The sequence below is a fragment of the Antechinus flavipes genome, chromosome 1 (assembly GCF_016432865.1).
Source record: "Antechinus flavipes isolate AdamAnt ecotype Samford, QLD, Australia chromosome 1, AdamAnt_v2, whole genome shotgun sequence".
NCBI classification, from domain to species: domain Eukaryota; kingdom Metazoa; phylum Chordata; class Mammalia; order Dasyuromorphia; family Dasyuridae; genus Antechinus; species Antechinus flavipes.
This window is the reverse complement of record NC_067398.1, coordinates 262,479,392-262,505,805: the sequence shown is the minus strand read 5'-3', so window position 1 is coordinate 262,505,805 and position 26,414 is coordinate 262,479,392. Positions and strand designations below refer to the sequence as shown.

General features: G+C 35.2%; 1 protein-coding gene across 4 annotated transcripts in view; it reads left to right on the top strand.

Moving 5' to 3' along the window:
• Positions 1 to 26,414, top strand: part of EEF2K (eukaryotic elongation factor 2 kinase) — a 77,566-nt gene that overhangs the window by 12,521 nt on the left and 38,631 nt on the right. For 2 of the 4 annotated variants that reach the window (XM_052001185.1, XM_052001162.1), the window contains exons 1-2: positions 1,679 to 4,990; positions 16,788 to 16,888. In XM_052001185.1, coding sequence (XP_051857145.1) covers positions 4,745 to 4,990; positions 16,788 to 16,888 — 347 coding nt within the window. In that variant the 5' untranslated portion in view covers positions 1,679 to 4,744. Of the gene's footprint in view, positions 1 to 1,678; positions 4,991 to 16,787; positions 16,889 to 26,414 lie in introns of those variants that run through there. The other 2 variants (XM_052001176.1, XM_052001169.1) reach the window with 2 other exon arrangements.

The following is a 26,414-nucleotide window of genomic DNA, read 5'->3' as shown; positions in this document are numbered from 1 at the left end:
TGACAGAGACCTAACTGAGTTTCAATTGATAAATAACGGACAAAAGTAGCTACACCCAAAGAAAGAACACTGGGAAACGAATGTGAACTATCTGCATTTTTGTTTTTCTTCCCGGGTTATTTATACCTTCTGAATCCAATTCTCCCTATGCAACAAGAGAACTGTTCGGTTCTGCAAACATATATTGTATCTAGGATATACTGAAACATATCCAACATATAAAGGACTGCTTGCCATCTAGGGGAGGGGGTGGAGGGAGGGAGGGGAAAAAAATTGGAACAGAAATGAGTGCACAGGATAATGTTGTAAAAAAAAAATTACCCTGGCATGGATTCTGTCAATATAAAGTAATTATTAAATAAAAATTAAAAAAAGAAAAAAGAAAATCAAGCTGGGAATATTTATTCAATTCTTTCCTTGTGCCAAAGCTTTTATGATTTTATCAGTTTTTGTACTTTAGCTTCCCTAAATAAAAATAAAGCTATGAGACAGAGATCCAGGGAGTGGTTAGAAGGAACTCCTTTTTTTGAACAGCCCTGGAATGATATGGTTGAATAATCTGGAACAAACATATTTTTTTCTTCCCTTGCCTTCTTGAATATAAAGAAAATGAGTATTTCAGTTTTTTTTTAAAGTGCCCCACTGCCTCATAAAATTGATTTATAACTAGGAAGTTGTTTCTGGTTACTGCTGTGGGTCAGGAGAAGTGAGGGAAAGATTCCATCCCTTTTCTCCAAACTTGGTCATCAATGGTACCCCGGCTACACAAGAGAACAAGACCTGCTTTGGGACTGTAGTGAGCTCCGGTTGGCCCATAAGACTCAGTAGTATGCATTTTGAACATAGTTTTCTCTGCTGTGCAGGCTGCCAGATATAGCTGTTTCTAATTGGATGGTGGTGAGTGAAATGGCCCCAGAGACAGATCTGGAAATGGCATGTTCCCTTTGGGGCTTTTTTGGGAAATTTTGTTTGTTTTACTAAACAGATATCCAAGTTACTAGCCTTGTCATGACCCCAAATCCCTAACTTTCTATTGGTGTTCTCTCTCATGGCTTCAAACTGTTATGCTAGTAAGCTGAAATTTTCAATTCTGCTCCATTTTTTTTTTGTCACCTGTTTCATTCTACCTCTGATAGTGACTGATGGTTAATGTGGATTAACCAAAGGTAATCTAAGCCTGAGGGAAAATTCTCTGAAGCTTCTGCCTTTTAGTGATCTCTAGGACACAGATCAGGAAAAAAAAAAAAAAAAAAGTAGTTAAATTAGTTTCCTTAAGAATAGAGAGGTTCTTAACCTGGGGTCCATAAACTTTTAAAAACTATTTTGATAATTGTTTTGATATGATTTACTTTGTAATCTTGTATGTTTTAATTTCTATATTTAAAAACATTATTCTGACTATGGGAAGTGAATGTTGATCACAACATAGAATTTTTACCTTTTTGTTGTTGTTTGCTTGCTTGTTTTTTTTTCTCTCCTTTTTTTCCCTTTTTGATCTGACTTTTCTTGTGTAGCATGATAAATGTGGAAATATGTTTAGAAGAATTGCACATGTTTAACCTATATTGAATTTCTTGATGTCTGAGTGAGAGGGAGAGAGAAGGAGAAAAATATGGGACATAAGGTTTTACAAGAGTGAATGTTTGGATCTCTTCTCAGAATAATAATTAATTTTTTAATAATAGCTTTTTATTTGCATGTATTTTGAAAAATAAAAGGCCGTTATTAAAAATAAATTATTTCACATGAAAAAGTTATTATTCTGAGAAGAGTTCCAAAGTTTCATCAGATCAGAAAGGTATCAATGATATAAAAAAGTTAAGAACCTAATTTAATTTACCCATATTCCCCAAATTGTAAATCTTTTGAAGACAGGGCAGGGGAACTTGGGTCCAGTTTTGAAACTTGAGATCACTGCTGCTCCTGGAAAATTAAAACAATGCTAACTTCCCCTGCTATTCCCATGTTATTTGCCACATACCTTACTCAATATTTGAAGGGACCATTGGCTAGGAGGTCCATTACTGTGCATCCTGAGGAATATTGGAAAAGGAAAACACATAATCCTTGCCTTCTATAAATTTAAAGTCCAGTTAAGGACATAAACTTACATACAAAGAACACTTAGGGAATAATCTTAAGGATGCTGCAAGATTGATAAGTCCCTTAAGTCTATGAGAGTTCAGAAGAATAAAAAATTTCCACTTTTTTTTCAGAGAGGAGCTTTAAGCTAAAAAACAAATAAACAAAAAACAGGGAAATGAGCAGGGCTTCTTTTGTAACACCCTAACTACAGCAGCACTCAGTACCTTATTTGGGTGTGTAAGGTTCTTAAAGAGAAATTTTGATGGTTGAGGAGGGAATGAAAAGTTGGAGGCTACTTCAGAATAGAAACACCAGTTCTTCCTAGAAGATGGGAAGAGTCTTCTGAATGCCAGATTTGGAAAATACCCAGTGGGGCCATCCGCTTTCCGTGATAAATGAGCGTGGAGAAGGTGAAATCTTCCAGGGGCCTGGGAAGCTGAACCTGGTGTTCTGGGAAGGGAGCCAGAGAACAAAAGGATCAAACAGCAGAGGGGACCCCCTGGTTTCACCCTGGATTTGTGGGTCAGGGCAGATGATCCAGGGCAGCTGACTATGACAAGAACTTATGGCTAAGTCTTACCTCGGATTGTCCACAGGCCATTAAAGATGGTCAGAAGTCTTTAATGATAGACCTCATGACCAGAGTACAGGCCCTTTGGAGAAAAATGTTTTCTAGGAAAAGGCAACCTTATGAAACAAATACCTTAGTTCATGGTTATTAGAATTTCAAAAGTGTTTAATGTCGATAGAAATTTTAATCTCACATTTTTGTGAGTCATGTCCTGAGAAGTCTCTCATGTGGAAAGTGAAAAGAGCAGTATCTATGGAATCAAAGAACCTGGGACCAACTCCGCTTTAGATATTTACTAGTTATTTGATCCTGTGCAAGTCAATGCTTCAGCGAAAAAATAAAGTGCTATATCAGATTGCTTGTGGTCTTGTGGAGGGGGGGGAGGAAATGAAGGGAAGGAGAGAGAAAAATTTGGAACACAAAGTCTTACAAAAATAAATGTTGAAAATTATTTTTACATGTATTTGGAAAAATAAAATACTATTGAGAAAAAAAAATAAAAGAGTTGTATCTGATGGCCTTTAAGGGTTCCTTTCATCTCTATTGCCAAATGTTCAGCTATACAACAAACATACAATGGCTTATGTTGCCTCTTGGTTTAAGTTTTCCTTTAGTCAGGAACCATTCTGTCCTAGATGAAGTGTCAGCCTGGGGTCAGAATGTCCAAAGTTTCAAAAAAAGAACCTCTAGAAATTGGAAACCTACTTCCAGACTAGGATCACATAACTATAAAGACTGATCATGCTCCCCATAAGGAAACTCCAGAAAATAATTTGAAAATAAAATAATAAAAGATTGAAACAGTTTCTTCTGAGTCTTAATTGTATCCTCAGTAATAAGTGGTTTACGTTTTGTATCATAAAAGTTCAAAGGAATTTCACATGTACTATCTTATTTTCTCCTTTAAAAAAAAAAAAAAAAGCTAAGATGTGGTTGTGTTGAGATAAGATTGTGTTGGGAATATTTTCAGGTAAGAAAATTGGGATAGGAAGGAGGTCAAAATTTGCCCAGTTTCACATTGCTGATTAGTGACCACTCCAGGACTAAGAATATCAGTTTTTCTCACTCCCGTGTTTGGACAAAACTAGACCTGGTTCCTCCTTCTTCCCAGGCCATATCCTTCTTGACCTTACCAGTCACACTGCAGGGCTGATCTCAAGGCACAACAAATATGATCATATATTTGTTCCCAGTAGAGGAATGTCTTTTTAATCAAAATTAATCAATTGAGATTTATTAAGCACCCACACTATGTGCCAGGTACTGTGCTAAGCACTAGGGAAACAAAAAAAAAAAAAAAAAGCAAAAGACAATTCCTGTCCTTCAGTTACATTGAAATATGTGTGTATAGCATTTCACAAACCCCAAATATTCCCCCCAACTTCCCTCACTCTCACTTTAGAGTGTAATAATCATTACATCCTACTAAACTTTCTTTTGTCTACCCTGAACAGTACCCTCATGGTGCCATAGTATAGCACAATCTGTCTGCAAATCCAAACCAGATGAAAATGCAATTGAGAAATATTTAACAAAATGAATAAAAACACAGTAAAACTTAGATAACATCATATTTTAAGATTAATTCATGCAACTAACAGGAATCTTATAGATAGATTAGAAATCCCCATTTCTATTTGGTGTTTCACAACGGTACAAGAAGTATAGTGTGCTGAGGATCTAACTTACAATCAAACTTAGTTTGATTCCTTTCAGCTTATTTGCATGGTAGTAGGTGCTTTGTTTTGTTTGTTGCAATCTTTCCTTAATGAAGCTCCTAGAAAAGTGTGTATGATATATTTTTACCATATTTAACATATATTGGATTACTTGCCATCTATTGGAGAAGATGGGGGAGAAAAATTGGAACACAAGGTTTTGCAAGGGTCCATGTTGAAAAATTATCCTTGCATATGTTTTGAAAATAAAAAGCTTTAATAGAAAAAAAAGAAAGAAAATGTGTAGGTCTTTGACTGAATGGCACTCACTCCTTTGTCTTGATCTTTCAGCAGGCATCTCCTCATCAGATTTGTTTTGTCATTCTGGCTGCTTCCGTCACCACGTGGGTAAAACGGGCACCCTACAAACATGGCAGACGAAGATCTTATTTTCTGCCTGGAAGGCATTGACAATAACAGGTCACTTCACTCCCATCATGCTGGCTTTTCTGATGATGACAGTGATGGGGAGGATGGCTACTACATCTGCCCCATCACAGACGACCCTGGCTCTCACAAGATGGCTAATTCCAAGGTCTCTGACTACTACAACAACTTAACCAAGAATGAACAGTATGGATCTAATTGTTCTCCTGGAAGTTCCTTCCATTTTAAAGTGAGTATCTTCCTGGGAGTCAATGTGGGAGGCCACTTAGGTTATAGTACTCCTATTAATTACTACATTAATTAATTAACCGATTACTTAATTTATTGGCCAAGATTGGAGATTTAGGGGAACTCTGTGCTTGGAACTAAAGCCATAATTTTAAATAAGTCTTGAAGACAATTAAGGTATTTATTTTTCTAGGTAGGGTTCCTTCTCTTGAACCAATTTGAAATTTCTCTTGAGACCTATGAAATTCTCTCCTTCCCAACCCTCTCTCAAATTGTTCAAGTAATGGTGCCATGTCGCAATCAAATCTCAGCTTTCCTAAAGTTCCAAGGCTGCTTCAGGTGTTGATGTTAAAAATTAAATACAGTTCTGTGGCTGGTTATTAAATTTGAGAGCCAGGTGGAAAAAAAGCAGCACATAATCCAAGTCCCATACATAAAGGCAATCCCAACAAGTGGTCAGCCTGGTCTTTCAACCTGTTTGCCTGAAGACCTCCAAGTAGGAGGAATCCATCATTTCTCAAGGAAAGCCCATTTCACTTTTGGACAAGTCTAGTTATTAGGACATAAAACTTAAATTTGCTTCTTTTCAATTTGAGCTCATTGTTCCTGGATCTACTCAAGCAGATTTTTTTTCTTTTCCATTGATGGTGATGGGCAAAATCATTCTGTAATTATAAGTGTGATTCTAAGTTCCTTTCTAGATGAGATAAATAAAAATGCCTTTATAGAGCCAATTCTTGGTTATGTGGGAAAATAATACGTCAATTGTGGACTACCTTGTTTCCTGACCATTGTCCTTGTTGTATTCCTTAGCATATTCCTGGGTGAAGAGGATCTTTAGAACCTCTGCTATTTCATGGGTACTACGCAAGGACAGAGAGGAATTGTAAAATTAACTTCATCTTCAAGTTGCTGTGAATAGAAAAAGATTAAATGGAAGGAAAAGATAATATAGTCAAAAGCCCACAAAATTTTTATCCATAGCTCATAGCATATTTTCTCTTCAATTCCAGATCAATTAAATCAATGAGTTAAACAAAACAATTACTAAAAGAAAAAGAAAAAGGAATACTTATACTGTAAGCCACAATTATCCTGTTCTTCCCCTCTTACCTCCATTTCCCTATCTTTCTGCCATTCACCTTTTCCCTGCTACCATTCATCTTGTATAAAATCAAAGAGACTTATAATTAGGGGGGGGGATTCATTTCATAAAATTTATCTATTTACATATTTTACTCTATGGTTTTCTTTCAAAGTAATAACATGGGAATGGGGGGCAAGAGAACGACACAGTAACCTATATTTTGATGCTGCCTCTATTTGGACTATTATCTCAGTTGTGGATAGAAAATAAATTCTTGATAAACTTATTAAATAAAATAATGTAGATATGATAGATGGATTTGATCATGTGAATACTTAAAAGTTCTCTCTAATGGAAACCCAATATAATCAAAAGAAAGGCAACAGATTAGGGAAAGAAATTTGCATGGTAAATATATTCAAAGCTTGCAATCCAGGAACAGTTCCAAACTCATAAGGACAACACCCAGTCCACAGTAGAATAGTAGTCAAAGAATATAAGCAAACCATCTATAATAGAGGTTATAAACAAGTTATAAATAATCACTTTTTGAAAGAATGTTCACTTTCCCTAATAGAGAAATGTATGTTTAAGTAACAACTTATAATCACCAAAAAGAATTTTTAAATGGACAGATATTGAAGAGACATGTGTTATAAGCTTAAACGTATATTGATGATGATGTTGTAGATTGGTGAATAGCCTTTACCTAGTAATTCTATTAAAGTAATTTATTTCTTAGCTGAAAGGGAAAACAACTTTTTATATAAAAGAATTATAATTATATTGTTTATAACAGGGAGAAAACTAACAAAACCCAAATTTGCAGTTAAATTAGTTGAAAAAAAAAGTGGTGTTTTCTTATAATCAGTGGGTACAACCAGCATTATTAAAATGACAAAGTACGTTTTGATGGGTCCATGATTTCATTTGATATGACCAGTTCAAGGAAATGGGGATATATTTTTATAAGAAATAATGTGGAGCAAATAAAAGTAGAATTAGCATAACAAGAGTCATACTGGCTATAAATATTAAAAAAATTATTCATGCATACTACTGTGACTATACAAAGAGATTATAATGGGGCACAATGGAATAATTGATAGACTTTTATTAGTATGTTACATTATGTTCTGTTTTGTAAATAGTTTTGAATATGTAGTTCAAATTAAACTATGTTATGTTTAGTTCATAATTAAAACTATTTTGAAAAAAATGATGATTGAATGGAAGGAGAAAGTTGAAACTAATTGCTAGAGTGAGAAATTCAGTTGTCCATGAAATTTTTGTCCATAATGATAACTAACTTGGTTTAATTTTGTGAATAGAAATTTCACCAACTCCCAATTATCAGTCTGTAGGCAGAAGATTTTCAAATCTATTTGTCTAGCCATAACATCCATTCTGACTTCTATTCTCAAATTTCTTACTGTCCACTGGATGTCCCTTAGACATCTTAAACTCAACATGTCCCAAATTAAAATTATCTACACACACACACACACACACACACACACCTTTTCCTTTATCTAACTTCACTTATTGTTTTTGGAGGTACAACAGGCTCTAAGTCAACCAGGAACAAAACTTAGGGGTCATCCTCAACTCTTCCTCTTGCTCCCCATATCCATTCCATTGCCAGGTCTTCTCATTTCTACCTTTGTGACTCTCATCACTTCACATCTAGGCTATAGAAATAACCTTCAGGTTTATCTTATTGTCTCAGCTATTTTTCCACTAAAGCCCATCTTCCATTCATCTAGTAAATTGATTTTCTTAAAATACAGGTCCTACCCTTCTGAATCCAATTCTTCCTGTGCAACAAGAGAACTGTTCGGGTCTGCACACATATATTGTATCTAGGATATACTGTAACCTATTTAACATATATAGGACTGCTTGCCATCTGGGAGAGGGGGTGGAGGGAGGAAGGGGAAAAATCGGAACAGAAGTGAATGCAAGGGATAATGCTGTAAAAAAATTACCCATGCATATGTTCTGTCAATAAAAAGTTATAATAAAAAAAATTAAAGGTCCTGTCCTATCACTTCCCTATTCAATAAACTCTGCAGGATCAAATATAAAATTCTCTGTTTGGTGTTTAGAACTTTTCATAACCTTCTCTCTATCACCTCTCCTACATTCTCCTATTACTCCCTGCTTTTTATTCTTCAGTCTAAGGATGTCTTGCAGTTGCTCAAATGAATATTTTTCCACTCTGCATTTTTGCCGGCTGATCTCTGTGATCAGCTCTCTTTTCTTTATCTTTATCTCCTGGCTTCCTCTAAGACTCAGCTAAAGCCTCTTCAGGGACCTTTCCTGTCATCTTTAATCTCAAGTACTTTTTTTCTGAGATTATCTTCAGAGTATCCTATACATGTAGTTGTTTGCATGGGATTATGATCTCCTTAACAGCACAAATTATTAGTTTTTTTGTTTGTTTGTTTGTTTTTTACTATTTTTTGTATCTTCAGCCCTTAAGCACATGACACATAGTGGATATTAGATAAATGATTGTTTGCTGACTTGCTGGCAAATAGGAATAACATTTCCATGATCTATCTCACAAGTTGTCTTGGAGAAAGTGATAGATAAACCTTAAAGCATTATATAAATAGAGATTATTATTATTATTACTAAATAATAGCCACAATGGCAAATTGACTTGGTCTCACAGCTATTAAAATAGATAGTATCTGAGTTAAAATGCAGTGTTTAACAACCAGCTTTCCTTTAAAGAAAAGTATGTGTGTGTGTGTGTGTGTGTGTGTGTATTTGTTGTTCAGTCATGTCAATCATGTCAGACTCTTTGTGATCCCATTTTGTAGTTTTCTTGGCAAAGACTAGAGTGGCTTGCTATTTTCTTCTCTGGTTCATTTTACAGATGAGGAAACTGAGGCAAACAATGTTAACTGACTTGTCACACAACTAGTCAATATTTAAGGCTGCATTTGAACTCTGCTTTTCCTGACTCCAGACCTGGAACTCTATATACTACACTACCTAGTTTTCATTTTTTGTGTATTTATCTGCTTATTATAAATTTTACTGCTATAAAGCTTGTATGATGCAATTTAAAAATAATAAAGCATACAGTATTCTTTACTGTAAATCCCAAGCAGCCAGTTGATTTTCCTAGAATGTTTTTATTGACTTTTACCAAACTCTTATACCTATAGCCAATCAGTGGTTGCAATTCAAACATGATTTGATAAGTGAAGTTAGATCTCAGTCTCAATCACTTAAATTAAGTGAAGTAGGATCTCAATTTGGAAAAAGCTCTTTTCCAGATACATTTATTGTCCTTAAATCTGATATGTGATCTATTATTTAATCTACTTATCTGTAAAATTCCCAACATTATTAAAATCAACTTCATGTTTTACGGTTTAACATTAGTTCTTTATAAGGCCAAGTATATTGTTCTAATAAATACCTAAGAAGAACGTTACATTTATTGTTTTTATTATATATAATGTCTTCAAACTTATATGAATTAATGAAATTTACCAATTTTCAAATTTTCCCAAATGCTCTTCTGGTAATGACTTTGACTTTTATTTCCTCAGTGTTAGTTGATTTTGACTAGAATGCATTTGAAAGTAATGAAAATTCTTCAAGAATGTCAGTCATTAAAGCAAGGTCTTACAATAAATTAATTTAGCTAATCTCTTTGCCAAACAAGAATAAAAATGAGAAAAATGCAGGATTTACCTGCATTTAGTCCTAGTACTGAATTAATTTTAATAATTTTTTTTTACTTATAAAGAACTATAAATTTTCAGTTCTTTTTAGCTTGGTTTGATTTTTTTTATTAGATTGGTGATAAATAAAATTAACTTTATCCAGAAATATTTTAAAGTTGTGAACTTGTATTATTTCAGGTAGTGATAATTATAGTTGATTATTTAAACAGTGCCCAATAATGATTTTAGGAAAATTTTCTAACAAATTTCTAATTACTAAGATTTTCTTTTCAACATTGGATTAGCACAGTCAGAACAAAATATGATCAGTTTGCTTCCAAATATTATTAAAATCACATTCACTTAAAATAGACAGTGTATTGAAAATATATTCTATTCTCTTTGACACCAGTTCTTCTGAGATAACAAATAGAAAGGCCTTGGTCTCCCATTTCATCCAGGATCATCTCCTGTTGATTTGATCAATATCTGGCCACTGGACTCAGATAGCTCTGGAGGGGAAAGTGAGGCAGGTGACCCTGTACAGCCTTTCCTCACTTAAATCCAATTCATTTGCACATCATAGCATCATCTCCCTGATCCCCTTTCAAGGATCCTCTTCAAGAAAAAGGACAAATTACAGTGAACAAGTGTTTCACTAAATCTACTTTAAGTTTGTATTTAATACTGTAACCTTTCAGAGAATTTCATGCCCTAATAGGATAAGCACCATGTTTTTTTCCATGAATTACATGAATTTTTTGTTTTCACTGAAGGCTGTTTTCTGTCATTGTTCTTATACCACTTCTTGAGAAGGAAATTCAGATTTCAGATTGTATCATTTCCTTCAAAAAAAAAAAAGAGCATAGTCAAAATAAAGATTTGAGATAAAAAAAAAAAAAGAACTGAGGACAAACAGCAACAATAACAATATTACTCATACAGGAGCTGTTTGAATTGCCTATGTTTAACAACCAGCTCTCAAATTAACAATTAGCTCTAGCACACAACTGCACCTGTTGTAATCCCAATTGCAATGGCACTAGTGCGAACTGCAAAATAAAGTTCCCTTTTTCCTTAGGACGGAACCCTTTTGTTTTCTGCTTTTCTAGTTCAGGAAGTAGCTTTCCTTCTGCCTCCCATTCTGCTTTGCTTGTTATCACTCCCAAATGCATGAAATCATTTTATACTGACTTGAATGGGAAGTTCTTTTGATGAAATGAGACCTTAGATTTCAGAATAGAGAGTGAAAGAGTTAGGAAATATTAGGAAAATTATACTATCCATTCAACTGATTTCTTTTTTTTTTAAATGGGATCCTAAAATTTAAAGTTAAACAGTAATAGAGTTAAAGGTAAATGAGTCAAATTGATGAAAATGAGGAAATTGAAACCCCAAGAATTGATCTGATTTGCCCAAACTCCCACAGGAAATACCAAAATAGGGTTGGATTTGAATCCAAATCCTCTGGCATCAGATTTTCATAATACTTCTCATTTGCATGCCTTCAGCATGAAACTGAAAAGCTCAGGACTGTTGACTATAATTAAATAGTACATGTATTCCTTAACAATAGTAATGATAATTATAATAGCTCATTTTTGCAGTATAGAAGTCAGACCTAGTAGCAAATCTAAGACACAAACCCAGGTCTTCTGATTCAGGTTGTGTTATTCTTCCACTAAGCAGCTTCTCCTTTCTAGCTGAGTAGAAGTATGGTTTCTGCCCAAGGTTGAGAGAAAAAAAGAGAGAGTATGAAATTCTGAAAAATGAATTTTTATTTGCTTTAAATGTATGTTTGTTATAATAGGTTGGAGAGGCAGGGACAAGTTAAATTAAAGAATAAGGTATTTCAGCCCCCTGTGTTTTCCCCCATCCTCCAAATGATGGGAATTATGGAATAGATCTGACTTTTGTCTCTAGTCCTAGCAAGTGGAGATTAGGCACTTGTGTACTGTACTTGGACATGTCTTGGATTTTTTAATCTGTGACTAGAAAAGAAATATAGTAACAAGTACACACCCTGAGGATTTCATTGCTCCATTGTGAGCATATGAATTTGTCAGTATTTTCATTGATAAAAGGCAGAAATAGTGCATTGAAGAGCAGTTTAATGGTGCAGTAGATAGAGCACCTGGACTGGAGTCAGGAAGATCTGAATTCAGATATGGCCTCAGACTTACTAGCCATGTGACAATAGGCAAGTCTTTTCACCCCATTTGCCTTCGTTTCCTCATGTATAAAATGAGCTAAAGAAGGAAATGGCAGACCATTCCAATATCTTTGCCAAGAATTTGATTTTCAAGACAAAAATTAAATTGTGATTTGAGATTCTTGGTTGAAAGTACTCCAAATATTGAAGAACTTTGGGGAAAAAAGAGGAAGACGGTTTCTAGTTCCTTCTTGTCTCATACCCTCTGGCCATTGCTTTGGATTTATCCTGATAAATGACAAAGAGGCAGCAAAAGATATAATTCATTCCTACCAGAACTATTTTCATTTAATTTTGAGACATTATTCAGAATCTTTCTGGGTTATTATTTGCTAAAATTAAGAATCTGGTATTCTGGGGTAGTCAACACTCATTAAAATGCTTCTAGGTTCAAACATGGAGCAAAAACCTATATGGTTTTCCTCAGAGGAGAGGGTGAATTCCTGCCAATAAGTAGAGAGGAAGGAAGAAAAGAGAGAAGAGAACATTTTAGATTTAAATACTTGGGTATTATATGCCCTGAAGAGCCAGGAGAGGTAAATAGACCCATTTAGAACTCTTGTTTTGTTTTGTTTTTTAATTCATCAAGATAATTTTGAAAAATGCCTTTTTGGGGGGTGGGAGAGTTATTCCTCTGTCTCCCCTCCAGGGTTCCCTTGGTAAAAGCTACAAATGGGACATTACCTCATTGGGAAGCATTTACTTGTTGCCACCTGGCAGAGAACAAAGAGCATGTGTCCAGAGGCTGGAGAGGAAATGGGTTTTAAAAGCTAGGGGATCAGAAAAAGGGTACTGGACTAGCAAACGGGAGCAGTGTGTTCTAGCAAGGGAGATTGGGTGGTCAGTCAGTTCTCCATTTGTGACTCCAGTCATGTTAATGCGAACTTAGCTCATAGCTAGGTACACCTGAGTCAGTCAATACAGGATGTGTTTGCTGGTTTAGTATTCTGGAATCTTGCCCAGGCACAAAATGTTCAGAGGCTTAGTAAATTCTTGGGAAGATAAGGATTTTGTTTCACTCTATGCCCTTGTATTTGTCCAATTTTTAGAAAGCAATTTATAGAGAACAATAGCTACTGGCCCTTTTTTTTTTTTAATTATTACTTCTTAGTTTTATTTTTATACTTGTTTCTTTACCACAGTCATTTACTGATACCTCCCTCCTTTTCTAAGAATCCTGCCTTGTTTAAAAGAAAGAAAGAAAGAAAAAGAAAGAAAAACAAGTAAAAATAAGAGACAAAAGCCAACTGTACCTTAAAATGTAACATTCTGTACCCATGGTGCTCCTACCCCCATTTCTGTACTGAAAGAAGTGTTTCATATTCAATTTTCCAGAGTCAAGATTGTTTATTGCAATTCATCTGACTTAGATGCTTTTTTAGTGTTATTTTCATTTATGCTATAGTAATTGTTGAGTATATTGTACTTGTGGTTCTGCTTTCTTTGCCTATATCTGTTTATACAGTTCTCTCTACCTTTTTTGAATTCTTTATCCAGATCACACTGGTGATTCACCTGGTGATCTTATCAGCTTCTGTACTGTAATATTTAATTATAATTCTCAAATCTGCTTTTCCTAACCTTTCTGTTGACCTCTGATCTCAGATTTCCAATTGCCTTTCAGACATCTCATAATAACCTCTGTGTGTTTACTCTTTAAAGCTATAATTTGCAGAGAAAGTACTGATCTGTGTTGTGAGAGGAATTCTCCTCACCTAGGAGTTTACCTATACCAGTGACGTCCCAGATCCAGTCCCTGACTTCTTATCCTTCAAAAATTCAACCTGGGGGAGCCACAGATATGGAATATTGCATAGATTTGCCTAATTCACCTGAAAGTTCATTTCACTAATTTGTTAAAAGTTTGTTTTTTAATTCTGTTATAAGGGATGGATAGGAGAGACATATTTGGCAATGAAGATGATATAAAAAACAAACAAATTTTAATTAAGATAATAGTCTGACAATAGACTAATTTAATTAAGTCATTGTAATTTAGTGTTATCTGGGCCTCTTCTTGGTTTTAGCAAGATTTCATAAAGACTTTGGTTAACTAAACTTGAAGCCTTCACTAACCTTAAAATGGAAAGTTGTTTTCGCTCTTGGTTGAAGAGACTATAGCAGAAAGGAATTTCATATTGATATTGATAATATCAATTTTAGAAAACTTTACATCTTCATTTAAGAGATAAAGTTTGAATCAAATAATAAATGTTTTAGAGTTAGATTATATTATGTATTCAATATTTATGATATATGTATTTTATATTAGATTTGCTCTTTTCCAAAGAAGAGAGAGATTATTTGATAATAATGATGGACCCTTAGGTCCATTATCTTTTTCTTCAGAGGCAGATAGCATATTTCATAATCAGTCCTCTGAAATCATAATTGATTTAGTTAGAATTAATTGACTTTAATTAGATCAGCCTTTGAAATCAGGATGATGGCAGGAATTGATAGGATTAAAACTTCTTAAGTAGAATTGCTGTGTAAAAGGCACCAGCTCTGGATTTAAATCCAGCCCCTGAGTACTACTCAAAATAGCTTGCATTTATATAGTTCTTTAAGGCTTACAAAGTACTTCACAAATAATTTATTTTATCCTCACAACAATCAGAGATGCATTAAGTGATATTTTTATTATTGTTGTTATTATCATTATTATCATACCCATTTTATAGATGGGAAAACTGAGGCAGAATGGGAGTAAGTAATTTGACAGGATAGCAGTAAGTGCCCCAAAACAGCTTTAACTCAGTTCTTTCCATTTCCATGTCTATACCCATTTCGTTGCTTTTCTGTGAGGTACATAGATTTCCGAAGCCACAATTAATTGACTTAGATTGTTTTTTCTTCCTAAAATCAAATACTAATGGATAGAAAACTATTATGCTATAAGAAATGATAAAAGGGATGATTTTGGAGAAACTTGGGGAAATTTATATGAATTGACATAGTGAAATAAATGTAAGATCAATTTTAACATAAGGTAAAAACAAAAAATTTTGGAAGACTGTAGAACTCTAATTAAATTAATGACCAACCATGATTCCAGAGAACTGATTTTGAGACTTGCTACCCAATATCTAAAGAGAAAGATGATGGGCTTTTAGGGTGTAAATTGAGACATACATTTTGGATATTAGCAAAAATTTATTTTGCTTGATTTTACATGTTTCTAACAAGGATTTTATTTTATTTTTTTCTCAGTTGGGTGGAGGTGAAAGGGAGAGAAGTCTGATTTTCATTGATTGAAAAAATAAAATTTAATTTTAAAAAGAGAAGAAAGGCCATCAAACACATACAGGTTCAATCATTCTTTCTACGACAAAGAAACATTTTAGTTTCTCTGATAATTATAAGGTATGTTGGAGAAGACTGATGATAAGTTTGTACTTCTGAATAAATAGGAAAAAGTATTATTATAGATATGCAGAACACAATGTGATCTTTATCTTGTTTTGTCATCACAATCCCAAAGATTTTGCTTATTTTTTTATTGAATTTTATTTAATTTTCAAGATTCAAATTATCTTCCTCTTATTACCTTCTCTTCCTTCTTCCACCCCAAATAAGATAACAAGAAAAATACAGACTCCATTAAAAACACATAGTGAAGCAAAACAAAATTTTTTCTTGGCCATGTCAAAAAAAAAAAAAAATCTCAATCTGTCTTCTGAACCTACAGTGGTTAGCATTTTTCCTCTTGAGTCCCCTAGAATGGTGATTGGTCATTGTGTTGATTAGAATTTCTAAAATTTAAACTTGTTTATCTTGATAATATTGCTCCTGGTTCTGCTCCCTTTATTCTACATCAGTTCATACATGTCTTCTCAGATTTCTCTGAAACCATCCAATTCATTATTTTCTTACTGCAAAAAAAGTGATCATTTATATGCCAGAAACTTATCCACTCATTCCAATATTGATAGGCACGATTTCAGATTCCCAATTCTTTGCTACCATTAAACCTAGGAGTATTTTGCATAAAGTGAGAGCTTTAAAAAAATATTGAATTAAAAGATGAATTGATATTTTATAGCCAGCCCTGGTTGGAGGTGGATGGGGAAAATAATTAAAGGAAATTAGTCTGAAAAAATAATTCCTAGAAGGATCATAAAGGTCTTTTTAAAAATGGAGGCTGAAAGGAGCCTTTGTGGAATGACAGTAACTGGGATTGTAAGTATGTACCACCATACCCAATCTGGTTTTTGTCCATCTGTTTTAAAATGAAGGGAAATGTTGGATTCTGGGCTGAACTCTAGACTAGGATCACAAGCTGAGGATCTCAGAGACTCAAGTGGGATAAAAAGTTGTTAATTATCACATTATAGGAGCATGGCTCTAGAGCTGAAAAGCACCTATCTCCAAAGCCATCAACTCCAATTACCTTATATTTTACAGAGGAAAATACTCAGACCCAGGAATATAAAGTGAATTATTCAACTGTTAAAGGGTGTAAAGGACAAAGGTCTAAAGAACGCTAAGATATTGCATTGACTGTGAGCCAGTGGACATAAAACTGGTTGAATGATATACTAATTAAAAATTTCTCATAAAGAGTGATGGTGTGAAAATTATTATACAACTACAGTTGTAGGAAACTTCATTTCTTACCCAGCATTTGGTGAACTGTATTCTTGAAAAGCATAATGAGTGAAATTGTTTTCTTTTCCTGAACTAACACCTGGTCCAGAGAGAGAAGAAATCCAGGGGAATGAGAAGTTCAGGAGGAAGTAAGACTGCTCTAACTAAATTGGGCTGTGGTTTGTTCTTTTCTTCACTTGCTGGTGTATGACTTGTGCAGGAAACTTGGAAACATGCCATCGAGAAAGCCAAACACATGCCTGATCCCTGGGCCGAATTTCATCTCGAAGATATCGAAACTGAGTGTGCTACCCGTCACAGGTCAGTGATATTCCTGATTTTTTCAAAATGGCTGCAAATGGGCCTCCAAGGAAGTCTGGGGAAGGGTGGGATTGAGAGACCAGTGCCTAATTTTATCTTGGTTGAATACCATGTGTTCAAAATAAAGCCAGTCATCTCCAGATGCAGAGCTCAGTGGATTAGCCATTCAAGCTATATAAGTCCTAACTAGACTAGTCAGATTTGGAGGACAAGACAGGTTAGTAAGAAATTTCTGGAGAGCCCAGCATCCAGGTTTCTGGACTCTGCCATTGACTTACTTTCTGTGTGATTTTGGACCTTTTTTCTCCTAATGCGAATTTCAATTTCTCTCTTTATAAAAAATGAGTGTGAAGAGCAGCTAGGTGGTACAGTGGATAGAGCATCAGTCCTGAAGTCAGGAGGACCTGAGTTCAAATCTGGTTTCCCAGACTTAATACTTCTTAACTGTGTGACCCTGGGCAAGTCACTTACCCCCAATTGCCTCAGCCAAAAAAAAAAAAAAAAAAAGTGAGCCTGGATCTCCTGTGGCAGTGAGAAAAAAATACTAAATTTGGAGTTAAGAGTTTCTGTTAGCTGTGAGCTTTTGATCAAATCTTTTAGTCTCTCTATACCTTAGTTTTCTGAAGTGGAAATAAAGTATTTGACCTGGAAGGTCCTTTATACTTTAGTTCTCTGAAGTATAGAGTATTTGACCTGGAAGGTCTTAACCTATTATCCATGAACACTAATATCATTTTCAGCTTGAAAATTCTTTGATTTTGGACATGCCACAAGCATCTTAAACTCAATATATCCAAAGAAAGAACTCAGCATTTTCCTCCCCACGCTCTCTCCCTTCCTCCTGAATCTTCCTCTGGATGTCACCAAAGACAACAACCTCAGTATAATCCTGACTCCTCACTCTCACTTCACTCCACACATCCAGTTAACTCTTGTCACACCAGTTCTCATATATGTCACCTTCTCTCCTGCTCTGGTTGAAGCTTTCATTCCCTCTCACCATAGGATTTTAGTAACCTCCAAACTGCTCCGTTGGTTTCAAATCTCTCCCAACTTCATCTCATCTTTCCCTCAGCTGCTTTCCCTCAGTTCACATATATTCAGCACTATTCAGATATTAGTTACTATTATTAATAATACTACATTGTTATTTATATGTTGTCTCCTCCACTAGTCTGTGAGCAATCTGAGAGCAAGAACTGTCTTTTTTTTTTTTTTTGTAACTGCAGTGCTTAGCACAATGATTGGCACATAGTAAATACTTAATATTTGACTGACTTTACTTCAAAATTTCAAGGATCATGACTTCATCAATTAATATTAAAACCCTTCTGTGACTTGTAGATAGTGGCCTTCATTCTCAGTGCCTACACAAGGGCCTGGTACATAGTCGGCACTTAATAAATGCTTGTCATTTGATTAAATGATAAAAAACTCAACTCCCCACAGCCAACCTGGTGATGAACATTTTGTGACTTAGCTAGACTACCCTTCAAACAACACCAAAGATGAAGAAATCAGTCGCTGTCATATAAATTTGATAAATCAAAGAGCAGATACAGTGAGAGATTCAAGGAAAGAGTAGTGTTTTTTGTCGGGAGACGGAGGAAGGCTTCCAGAAAGAGATCGTGCCTAAACGGCTGGGATAGGAAGGATTTCAGATGCAGAGATTGGAGTGGAGGAGTGCAAAGCATCCTGTAAATAAAGAGACAGAGGTAACAAAGGACAGCATAAGAGCACATTGTGAGCAGGAAAGGAAGTGACAGAGATATGATCAGTAGATTCATGGGACATAAACTTAAATCTTAGAGCTAAAAGAGACTCCACGCTCTCCTCCACTCAGCTGGAATGATCTTCCTAAATCATAAGTCTGACTGTGTCACCTCCTAACTCAGTAAACTTCAGGGGCTCCCTCTCACCTCCAAGGTCAAGTACAACTTTCTGTTTGATGTTCAAAGCCCTTTATAACATATCCTCCCCCAGCTTTCTAGTCTTCCTATTACTTATATCACTTCCATTGTAATCTAGTGACTCTAGTGGTTTTCCTCCTGCAAGAAACTCCATTGTCTGATTTCAGGAATTTTTCATTTATTATTTCCCATCCCTAAAGATGTGATGGCTAGTGTTGGGCCTGGAGTCAGGAAGACTTCTCTTTCTGAGTTGAAATCTGGCTTCAGATACTTCCTAACTTACCCTGTTTGCCTCAGTTTCTTTATCTGTAAAATGAACTAGAGAAGGAAATAGCAAACCACTGCAGTATCTTTGCCAGGAAAACCCCAAATGGGGTCATGAAGAGATGGACACAGCTAAAAAACAATTGAACAATAATTCCCATGCTTGAAATTCTTTCCTTCCTCATCTCTTCTTCCTGGCTTCCTTCCAGCCCCAGATAAAATCTTACTTCTACAGGAAGCATTTCCCAATCCTTAATTCTAGTGCTTTCTCTCTATTGATTATATTCAATTTATATATTTTATATATTTCTTGTTTGTATGTAACTTTTATTTTATTTTTCCTCAATTACATATAAAAAAAATTGACACTCATTTAAAAAAATTTGTATTCCAAATTCTCTCTCATTTCCCCTCCTTGACTCCTTGAGAAGGCAAGCAGTTTTACATAAATTTTAATGTGAAGTCATGCAAAACATATTTCCATGTTATCTATGTTCCAAAAGAAAACACAGACCAAAAAAAGTCCCAAGAAAAATAAATTTTCAAACTCCAATCAGTTCTCCATCTCCATCAGTTCTTTCTTTGAAAGTGGATGGCATTTTTCCATTATAAGTCTTTAAGAATTCTCTTGCATCATTGTATTGCTGAGCATACAATTACAGTTGATCATTTTAACAATATTGCCGTTACTGTTACACATAAGCTTTTTGCATGTTGTCTCCTCTAATAGATTGTGAGCAACTTTCTAAGAGGGTGAATTTTCTTTGTATCTCCAGGGCTTAGCACAATACCTGGCACATATTTACTTAATATGTATTTATTGACTGACACTTTAATTTTACAGGTCAGGGAACTGACGTTCCTTCCCAAGGTCAGCCTTTGAGTTTGCAACCCAGAATCTCACGGGTTGTTAACATTACAGGTGGAATTTGAACTCAGCCTCCTCTGACTTCAGAGCAAGGCGTTTCTATTGTACCCTGAATAGTTCAGTTTGGATTCAGATAGTGTCCAAAGTCTGGAAAGGTAGATTTAAGCTATATTCTAGATGGCCTTGGGTTCACTCATCAATTTAATCTAATAGTAGAAGTAGTAGGGACATCAGGAAACTTTGGTCAAATTTTTCCATTTCTCAGATAAATAAACTGAAGCTTGGAAACAGCTTGAGAGAAGTACTGATTTTTGTATCCCCGATACTTGGCACAATGCTTGGCACATAGTAGATGCTTAATAAATGTTTAGTGATTAATTAATGTTGAAGATCATACAGATAATGAATGATGGAGTTAGGATTGAAACTCAGTTTTCTGTGTTTCCAAACTAACACACTTTCCTCTCTCTTTTTTTTTTTTTAGTGTCATGTGTTTTTATTTTATTTTTTATAAAGCTTTTTTATTTTCAAAACACATGCATAGTTTTCAACATTTACTCTTGCAAAACGTTCCAAATTTTTTTTCTCCTTCCCTTCTCCTCACGTCCTCCTCTAGACAGCAGATAATCCAATATAGGTTAAACATGTGCAGTTCTTCTATATATATTTCTGCAATTATGCTGCACAAGAAAAACCAGTCTATCAAAAAAATTTTTTTAAATTAAAAATCAGTCTATTTCCTTATCTTGGATGATATAAGGGAAGGGGAAAATCTGTTATTCGAGCAAGTTAGCATCAAGACTAGTCCTCTGATTTCTATTGCTATGTCAGTCCAGTCTCTAAGTCACAAATACAAGAAACACCCTTGGGAGGGCTCAGAGCCTGTTCAGCACAGATTGTGCCTCTTTCTGCCTGAAATAGTCATTCTTTGGCTGGATGGGCAGGGCTTTGGGGCGTAGAAGTTAAGACTCTTGGAGCCAGTTCTTCCAAAAGATCCGCCTAAGAAAGAATGTGACAGACGTGCCATTGGCAGGGCAGTCTGTGTCCCTTCTCTATATAGCACGGTCTCTCCCCTCTGCTGGGCAGACATATGCTGTTTATTTTGTAACATGAGTAAGCTGACCTTCCCTGGGTCTGGGTGTTGCCTCGTAGGATCCCCTGGGATTTCTAAATTGGACAGATTTTTCCCTGAAAATAGGTCTAAAAGAAGCGAAAGTCTTTTATCAATGATGGGTTTCCTCTACCCAGGACTAAAGCGAAGCTGATTTGGTTCCTGTCCCCTGTGGCCCTCATCTTTCCTCTCTGCTTTTAGCTTTTTCTGCTTCCTCTATTAAACAGAAATCTCCTCACCCTGGCTTCGATATGGTGTTAAAATTTGAATTAACTTTTTATTTGTAGAAAGTATAGATTTAGAGGAAGGCAAAGAAAGGGAGGATAAAAAAATTTATCGGAATTCCTTGCATTATTGTCCAATTTTATTTTTTCTTATTTTCTCTCAAGTGAGGGAGACAGTTTGGAAAAGCAGAAAGAGCACTTACTGAATTGCGAGTCTAGTCCCTATATTGCCACCAATTAGCTCTCAGGCAAATCATTTCTCTTTTCTTGACTTCAGAAAATGAAGGCTTTAAGACTAGTTCTTTGCAGTTTCTTCCAGCTCTAAAATTCTCTGAGCCTGTAAATGATAACCTAAAGCACAGAATTACTCTTAATATGACATCCTAGTACAACTTACACTGATTTGCCTATGTATAACGTCTTCCTCATTGAGTATGGTGCCATCCATTTTAAATTTCAGGTATTATTTTTGCTACTGGGCTCTGGAAATTAATTTTGTTGTACAGGGTTGTCTTTTTTGTTTCCTTCATTTATGTGAGGAGGTTAGTTCCCTTCCTGTGAAAATATTGTATCTGATTCTTCAGATCATGGAGTTTTCTTGGCAAACATACCACAATAGTTTGCCATTTCATTCACCAGTGATCACCTTTTATCAGAACTTTCCATTATGAACTGTCCATCTTGGGTAACTGTATGTAGCATAGCTCACACTGTTATTGAGTTATGCAAATACCTCCACGATGATAAGACAATGATCCAGAATTGGTAAGAGGATATTCTCAGGATTAAAATTTTCATACCTTTTCATTTTTAAAATTGAGAATGACTAATGGAATCTCAAGGGAATGTTCCAAGTATCCTAAGTCAAAAAAAATTACTTTAAAAAATCTTCTTGCTAAGATATTCCTTTGTGCATAGCATGATTTCATCCTTAATTATCTCATTGTAGCTTCTGTATGTTAGTTATCATATAATAATTTTCCTAAGAAGCAAATCCAATTTTTCACTTTCCTTTTAATCATCAAATTAACTTGCCCAGCCTTCTGAATGTGCTCTCCCTTTTGCAGATATCATTCTGTCTTCTACCAAGGAATTCATAATACTAATTGCACATTAAATAATAGCTTCCACTTACATAATGTTTTTTTCTTTTTTCTTTTTTTTAAACATGTGCAATTCTTCTACATATATTTCTACAGTTATGCTGCACATGAAAAAAAAGATCAAAAGAGAAAAAATGAGAAAGAAAACAAAAAGCAAGCTAACAAAAATTAAAAAATGAAAATATTTTGTATATTTGTTGTTTATGTTCAGAATGGAACAGCTAGGTAATACAGTGGATAGAGTGACAGGCCCAGACTCAGCAAGACTTATCTTCCTGAGTTCAAAAACAACCTCAGATACTTACTAGCTGTGTGACTCTGAGCAAGTCATTTAATCCTGATTATCTCAATTTCTTTTTCTATAAAATAAACCAGAGAAGGAAATGACAAGCCACTCTGGTACCTTTTCAAGTGAGGTCACAAAGAGTCAGACACAAGTGAAAAAAGAGGGAACAAGTTGAAAATGAAAAAAATATGTGTATTTTTTTCTTCAAAAGTGATTATGGACTTTGAGAAGCAGCAGATATTCTTTTATTTTATTTATTTTATTTTATTTAGATAACTTTTTATTGATAGAACCCATGCCAGGGTAATTTTTTACAGCATTATCCCTTGCATTCACTTCTGTTCCGATTTTTCTCCTCCCTCCCTCCACCCCCTCCCCCAGATGGCAAGCAGTCCTTTACATGTTGAATAGGTTACAGTATATCCTAGATACAATATATGTGTGCAGAACCGAACAGTTTTCTTGTTGTACAGGGAGAATTGAATTCAGAAGATATAAATAACCCAGGAAGAAAAACAAAAATGCAAGTAGTTTATATTCATTTCCCAGTGTTCTTTCTTTGGGTGTAGCTGCTTCTGTCCATCTTTGATCAATTGAAACTGAATTAGCTCTCTTTATCGAAGAGATCCACTTCCATCAGAATACATCCTCAAACAGTATCATTGCTGAGGTATATAATGATCTCCTGGTTCTGGTCATTTCACTCAGCATCAGTTCATGTAAGTCTCGCCAGTCCTCTCTGTATTCATCCTGCTGGTCATTCCTTACAGAACAGTAATATTCCATAACATTCATATACCACAATTTACTCAACCATTCTCCAATTGATGGGCATCCATTCATTTTCCAGCTTCTAGCTACTACAAACAGGGCTGCTACAAACATTTTGGCACATACAGGTCCCTTTCCCTTCTTTAGTATCTCTTTGGGGTATAAGCCCAGTAGAAACATGCAGCAGATATTCTTAAGATGCTCAAAATTCAGCAATTTTAAAAGGAAAATGTCAGAATAATGATAGACTTTCCAGGCAGTGTTGTCTTGTAGATAAGAGAATGGACTTATATTTAGGAAGAATTGAAATTGAATTTCACCTCTTAAAAGGAAAATGTCAGAATAATGATAGACTTTCCAGGCAGTGTTGTCTTGTAGATAAGAGAATGGACTTATATTTAGGAAGAATTGAAATTGAATTTCACCTCTTATGATAGTTAGCAATGTGACTCTAGGCTTAACTCTCAAAGACCTTTTATGTTGCAGAAAATAATGCTGACCTGCTTTGGCAGGAGTTTTCCTCATTAGAGAGTTCATTATGTCATTGAAATCACAGGCCCATTCCCTTTACGTATCTGATTAAGCCCTATGAGATACGTACTACGGGTGTTATTATCCTTGTTTAAAGATAGGGAAACATTGAGACTTGACCATGGTTACACTGCTTCTGGGTAAAAAATAATGATTTCCATATATTTTGTAGAAAAGTAAGAGAGGACAGCTAGGTGGTGCAAAAGTCAGAGAGGGGCAGCTAGATGGTGCAGTGGATAGAGCACCAGACCTGGAGTCAGGAGGACTTGAGTTCAAATCTGGCCTTGAAAACTTAACACTTCCTAGCTAGGTGACTCTGGGTAAGTCACTTAACCCCATTGCCTCAGCAAAGAAAAAAGTAATAAAGAGACCTAGCCATGAAAATGAATTTCTCTTATGGAGAGTTTGCTCTTCTTTTCAAATATACAATACAGTCAGTACGTAATTTGAACAAATATCAATTTTCTCTCCCTCCAGCATTCTGTTAAAAAAGGAAAGAAAAGAAACTCTTGTAACAAATATTCATAATTAAGCAAAACACGTTTCAATTATTGGCCATGAATGCCCCCCCCAAAAAAAAAAATGTCTCATGCTGAGCTCATCATTTTTCTATGAGGAGGTAGGTATTGATGAGATTCTGGATCACTAGAGGGGTTGTCAGAGAGGCTGAAGTAATGATAAAATTACTTCCTGAGGCAAGCAGAGAAGAGCACTGATGGGGATCAATCAATCTTGCAGTCCCACCCACTTGGAGGTCTTGGGTAATCCCATTTTACTGTACCCAGTAGAAAGCCAAGTTAGGTCAAACCTGCCCCTCCCGAAGGGTTAAATTTCCACATCTGTGGTCTACGCCATCTTTGCTGCATCCCTGTTGGGGTTGCCTGCCACAGCATTCTGCCTCATAATATCTTTCTCTTTACAGCTAACTGATAGCTCTTTTGGGGTGCTAGGTTCCTCTGTGTATCTAATCTGCCAATCAGTGGTGTGCTCACACCTCATGACATATTCCTTTAATGGACTCTTCCAAACATCTTTCCTTGGTAAACCTATTGTTCTCCCAGATCTATTTGATATTTACCGTTCCTGGTTATCTGTTGGATTTCTCCATTTTGTCTCCTAAATAAACCTGGCTTTTGGTAAAGAAAATGGTCATTGCTAATTCTTCACATGACCAAACCCCAACATTTGGTGCCTCTATCAATCTCATTCCTCGGTGCTGTCCCTCAAACACACCAGTAACACGGTTCATTATCCATCCTCTGGGATCATGGTTTTCATTGATCCGTGTGTAACTTTCAAAGCTATACTCCTTGTCAGGAATTCTTTCTGGCCTTTTTTCTGAAAACAGGAGTATTTCTACAAAAGTCCAGGAAGTTCTGCCCTGGTTTTTGGTAAAGCTTTTTTTCTGGGCCCTTAGCTTTTCAGTGATTCAGGGGGTTTCTCAATTGTGCATCTAAATGTTTCCTTCAATATAACATTTTTGGCTAAAATGGAGAAGCCTATATTAGGAAAAAAATATAAAACTCACTACCTCATCCCCACCCTCACAAATTCCTAAAGCTCTAATTCTGGAATCTCAACAACCACTCTTATTTAAGTGAAAAAAGGAGTGTTTGGGGTCTTCCCTAAAGGAAACAAAGGTGTGGTTTTTGTACTAGATTTGAGAACAGTGAGATCCTGGGATGATGTTGTGATGTACCTTTTTCCTGACCAACCTGTCTAGATGAAACCCAAATCATGTTCACAGCCAGTGTGAATTAAGATCAGAGGCCTGAAAACTCCCAAAGAATTGAAAGCCTGAGTCAGTGAGGAAATGAAAAAATTAAGCTCAGAGGGTATGTCCTTGTTTGACAGACACATTGATAATGATTTATATAATAATAATAATAAGGTTTGCAAAGCATTTTTACTTTAACCCTCACAATAAGCTTGTAAGATTGAGTGCTCCTTTTTATAGATGAAATAGTTAAGAATGAATATAACTGATATTCCCAGAGTCAAACATAGTGAATATCTAGAAATTTAAATTTGTTTCTTCTTTGTTCCAAAAGTCTGGAGTCTTATTCACTAAATGATTTCTTATAAGCTTGTTTCTTTGTAAAATGCTTAAACATGGGTTGCAAGTAAAGTTACATTATGCCATCTGTATGGAAAGATTTGGTTTCTATCCAAGTAATTATGTATATATTTTGCATCTAAGTATTCTTGGATATATATTGTATGTTCAGAGATGATTTGTGTATATGTATGTATATGTATACATATATGTGTGTGTACATGTATATGTTATATGTTCAGAGAGATGATGGGGGCATGCTGACAAGTGTTTTAATACAATACCAGGGAAATGGATGCCAGCTGGAAACTTTAAATTCTGCATTATTTAATTATTTTTGTTATTTATGTATTATTTAATTTATATATTTAAAATTTTTTAATGTAATTTTATATTATGTTA